This window comes from Poecilia reticulata, linkage group LG11 (assembly GCF_000633615.1).
Source record: "Poecilia reticulata strain Guanapo linkage group LG11, Guppy_female_1.0+MT, whole genome shotgun sequence".
Lineage (NCBI taxonomy): Eukaryota > Metazoa > Chordata > Actinopteri > Cyprinodontiformes > Poeciliidae > Poecilia > Poecilia reticulata.
The window spans coordinates 27876718-27882116 of NC_024341.1; the positions used below are offsets into that span (position 1 = coordinate 27876718).

General features: G+C 42.5%; 1 protein-coding gene across 1 annotated transcript in view; it reads right to left on the reverse strand.

Moving 5' to 3' along the window:
* The window catches only part of LOC103473030 (upstream stimulatory factor 2), a 12494-nt gene extending 8574 nt beyond the window's left edge, over window positions 1–3920 (reverse strand). Inside the window, 2 exon segments of the mRNA XM_074186866.1 lie at window positions 2322–2365; window positions 2746–3920. Of these exon segments, the coding sequence (XP_074042967.1) occupies window positions 2322–2365; window positions 2746–2783 (82 nt within the window). The 5' untranslated portion in view covers window positions 2784–3920.
* Window positions 3921–5399: the final 1479 nt, after the last annotated feature.

Genomic DNA, 5399 nt, shown 5'->3' on the forward strand with positions numbered 1-5399 from the left:
AGAGCTGCAGATCACGATCTGATGAAGCCAACAGGACCACATCATCCGCAAAAAGCAGAGATGTGATCCTAAGGCCACCAAAACGGATCCCCTCAACACCTCGGCTGGTCTAGAGATTCTGTCCATGAAGGTAATGAACAGAATCGGTGACAAAGGGCAGCCTTGGCAGAGTCCCACTCTCACCGGAAACGAGCCCGACTTACTGCCGGCAATGCGGACCATGGGAGGAACGAAAATTCACATCTTAAGATGTGAATATCCATCACACCGACACCAGGTGGCGACATATTGAGCAGTGAGCCGCCATGTTGGAATAGAGCAGAACTGCCCTTTATCGTCACACACCGGGAAACTCAGCATCATGTTGGATCAATAAGTGTTAACAATATATGCATAAAAGACAAGATTAAGAAAAATAGTTTGCTGCACAACATAAAAATCCTGTTCTGTCATTAGAAACAAACTGATCTGGACTGAAATGATTAATTAGATTTATTGATTACTGATTCAATTCAATGATCAATTAATTGTTAACTATGCAGAACAATAACACAGCAGAGCAAATAACATTTTGCATTTCTGTGTCTGTGGATCAGTTCTGGTCAGTTTTAGCTTCACCTGATTCAGATTCTGCAAATCAAGTCAGCACCTTTTACGATAAAAATCCAATAAATAATCAATACATCAGCCGAGCTACGACTTCCCAGTTGCATCCTTTGCTACAGACGATCAAACATTCACTAAGTCAATGCTGTTATAGACTTTTATGCAATAAGGTATTTGTTTTTATTTAAAAATATTTCATTTTTCATGCATTTCTAACATCATGCATGTCTATTTCTGTATTAAAAAGACAAACTATGTGCAAAATATGATGAATAAAAGTAAAGTTGTGCAGAAATGTGACTTAAAACGAGTAAAACTGCAAACAGCGTGTATGAAATCAGAGTCTGATTGAGTTTGTTGTAGTCGACGCCTCTGTGTTCACCAGCAGTTTGTCGCTGAAGGACCCAAAGTTCACCAGCAAACAGAAATGATTGGAAAATATCAATCTGTGCGGAGCGGCACAGTCTGAACATTTCATCCACATATTTACTGTAAAAGCAATTTAAAAACATATTTACAGTTTCTTTGCAGTGGTTTTAATCAGCAGTCCAGCCAAATACAGATGCTATTTTCAAACAGGCATCTGAAGGACAGCTATTCCATAATAAACTGATTTTTAATCATTGAGCTGCACTTAATCAGATTTTAATGAATTCATATTTACTCATGTTTTCATTTAAACAGCAATAATCAGGTTTGTAGAGATTATTAATTTAATTTACTGACATAACACTCAAAACTCTTCCTGCTATAAGAATATTTTACAATCAATGCCAGTCGTTAATCAATTATTCAGCCCATTTCCTCCCCATTTTAAACTGGGATTAAGACTAGCAATTTGCCCAAATATGATAAATATAACAGTGAAATCCATCCATCCATCCATTTTCTAACACCCTTGTCCCTCAGTGGGGTCAGGASGTGCTGGTGCCTCTCCAGCCAACGTTTCGGGCGAGAGGCGGGGTCACCTGGACAGGTCACCAGTCTGTTGCAGGGCAACACAGAGACACACAACCATGCACACACACACTCACACCTAGGGGCAATCTGGAGAGGCCAGTTAACCTGACAGTCATGTTTCTGGACTGTGGGAGGAAACCGGAGAACCTGGAGAAATCCCACCATGCACATGGAGACTCCATGCAGGAAGACCGGGAATCGAACCCAGAACCTTCTTGCTGCAAGGCAACAGCTCTACCAACTGCGCCACTGTGCAGCTACAGTGAAATCCTTTAAATTTTATTAATTTAATGTTTTTTAGGTGATCTCAGATTCCATATAGACCAGGGGTGTCAAGCTCCAGTCCTGAAGGGCCGCTGTCGCCGTCCTGCAGTTTTTAGATGTGCCACAGGTACAAAACACCTGAATCAAATGGCTTAATTACCTCCTCAGTTCTCCAGAGCCTTGCTAATGACCTAATTATTCTATTCAGGTGGTGCAGCAGAGGCACTTCTAAAAGTTGCAGGACAGCGGCCCTCAGGACTGGAGTTTGACACCCCTGTGTTAGACAAATAATCAGATGTGTGTCTTATAAATTACTTTTTTCACTCCTGTGAGGTGAAGCAATAGAAAAACCACCAGGCCTGGAAAGCTGCATGACATGATCTCTGACTGCAGATGATAAACTAAACTCATGTTTATAAAACCAGAAACTATGTGAGATTTTCTTGTTTTCAGTGTAAAAAGCAGCAGCTGCTTCGTGTGGAGCTGCTCACCTTCCTGCAGCTGCACCACTTCTTCCGTTTCCTGTTTGGCGTGACTGAAACATGAAGACGAAAAGACACGAATCAGTTTCAACCTGAACCAAAAAAAACTCCTAAATAAATCAGCACAGCGCCACCAGGTGGACAAATCTGGAGCTGGGTTGCAAATGAAATCAAGTTTGTGCAAAAGGAGCTGAAAATAGACGCAGCTCAGAATTATGTTTATTCTCCCTTAAATAAAACAAAAATACTTATTGTTTGTGGTTACAGTTTCAACAAAAGCCCCCTAAAACACATGCACACACCGATCCAGCATCACTTAAAAGCGAATTTAATCGGTTTTTAAAAGCTGAGCGGCTCTGGGAGAGAAGCCTGGCTAAGGCCGAGGCAGGGCGACTGAGGGCGGGCAGGAAGAACCGGAGCAGCCGCCTCTCACCTCACCGAGCCCTCCAGGCTCTGCTCCAGCATCTCCATCAAGCCTTCCCAGGATGGAAGAAACTTCAGCAGCTCGGATGGACGGAGATGGAGGCGCTGATCACGGGGACAAACACCCGGGTCATGTGAGGAAGACAGTCCGGGACACGTGAGCCGCGGAGCGGGCAGGTGCGCAGCTGGAGGCCGCTGAGGAGGCGCTGGGAGCGGGCAGACCGAGAGGGAGCTGCGGCCCGGGGTTCGGTCCGCTCCGATCGGGTTGATGGCGGCTGGAAGCACCAAGAGAAGCCGGATCCTGGCTGAAAACACACGGAACCGGATCTTTTTGTCCTCGCTGTCCTCTAAGAGCTCTGCGGCTGTTTCTGCGCCAAAACTGCGACTCTTAATGCGCCCAATAAGACGCGGAGTGGACTCCTTTGCGCTCCTCAGGACGGCATAAAACCAGTATTTTTAAAATCCCTAATTGTTCATTTTTATGCCTAAAACATAAGATTGTGTTGTTGTAACCACGTGACTCTGATTCAACCCATTTTAAGGCTCAGAAACTATTCCTCTTTCTGTTTCTGCGGGTTTTTGTGGAATAAAAGGGATTTTCTCTCGGATTGTGAACTTTCTGTTCGTATACAATCGTGAATATTTTTCTACAAACCCACTCGGCGTGTTTTACTCCACTAATTCGCTGACACTCCGCTCATCAGTGGGGTTTTTTCAGCTTCTTCACTCAGGTGACCACAGAGATCCAATACGGGTTTTCTCACAAACCACATGACAAAAACCAGCCATGTCTGCCAGGAAAAAGCTCCTCACGGCTCAGTTTTATGACAGCCGGGGTCCATTTTAAGTCCCAACCGAACAATAAACCGATATGTGTGATTTACTGCGCCTCAGGCGTGTTTTCAGCTCTGTTGGAGGTAAAGATCCAGGTTTTAGGAGGCAAAGCTGGGACACATTACATGTCTGCGGGGCGTATCGTCGAACAAGCTGCAGTTCGTTTAAAGCGCCACCAGATGGCGGTGAAGTGCAAACACAAGAGGGAGAGAAAAGATTAGCAAACACGTCGCCGCCGCCGCCATATTGTTAGTGGCAGTTTGGGTCGGTTCTGTTCCCGGGGTTCTGTTAAAACTCGGTCTGTTGTTCGTAACACAATGGTTTTCTGTTTTATAAGTAATTTATTAAATATAAGCAACTATGTGACCAAAAAATTTATATTACAACAATCTTGTTCGAAAAACTGACAGAAAACGTGAGTCGGTAAATATGTTTCACCAATCCGGGAACTTGATCTTAAGGTTAAATTTTATAAACTTTAACTCAGATTGTTGCTCCTGCTGTCCCTGTGTGTGTATCTGATCTTCTCCAGCATCACGAGACACATGTTTCTGACCTTAGATGACACAACTCACAATTTATTGCAATAATAAAGAAGGCCAGAGAGCAAATGGTCATTTTTCTGATCAAAATCTAAATAATTGGGAAGAAAACGGTATTTGTTCTAAGTTGATGTTAGTTTCAATTTCTTCTTTGGATCACAATAAAAACAAAACAAAAGGAAGTTCAACTCACTTTATTCATAACTGATTTCAACAAGAACAACATTTGTTTCACAGAACAGTGGAAGAGAAACCAGATCATCCAAATACATCAATACTGATATTAAGTATTGATGTATACTTAATATCACATCAATAGCCTAGCCTAGGCTAGTTAGCATAGCCTAGGCTAGGCTTTGCTAACTAGCCTAGTTTAGATTTCACTGAGCTCAGTGAAGTTTAGATTTCCATGAGGAGAGACATATCTGTGTCATATGAAAGGAAACTTCGGCATCGATATTCTTTATTCTATTCTATATTCTTCAAGATGAACTGAAGTCTGGGGAGGTTTTCATGTTTCCTTTGACCAGGAACACGGAGAATTTCCCTCCAGCGTCATGTAGAGGAACAAACTCCACTGAACTCCTGTTCTTTACTGAAAAACATATTTGTTCATGTCAGTTTGTTCTCCTATCTGAAGAAATGCACCTCCCCTGACCAAAACAACCAGTCAGAGCCAAGGCGAGAGATTTAGCGCTGTCAATCAGTCTCCTGTACTTGCTGCTAAATGTGCTAATGGTGGACAAACAGCTTACCGTAATGTGACATAAGCGGTGTCTGAATCTTAAATAGTGAAATATAGCGCCACCTGGGGTTGTAGAGCCAGTACTATTCAGTTTCCCAGTACTAACCAGGTCAGGACGACACAGAGAGGTGGATTATTACTTTTAAAAATATGATTTACTTCCACAAAGGTTAAAAATATAATCGCATAAAAGACAATTTACAAACTGCACTAAATACATAACATAGATATATTGCACATTAGTTCATCAGTGGTAAATGGTATCCTCAAACCCAAATAACTAAACATATAAAATTATTAATGCAAAAGCACTGGACCCCCCAAAAATCATCCAAAGCAAACGAATACACAAATTAGCAAAACAACTCATGCAGCAAAATTACAGAAAGGACTGAACCTGGTTGAGTCCTGACCTAAATAAAATAAAGTTATAACTGGGAAGATGACAACTAACTGAAAGAGGCCTGCAGCAGCAGGACGGGGATCAAACAACAGCTCATTGAGGAGGAAGCGGCTTTGGCGAGGCTGCGCCTATCATGCAGG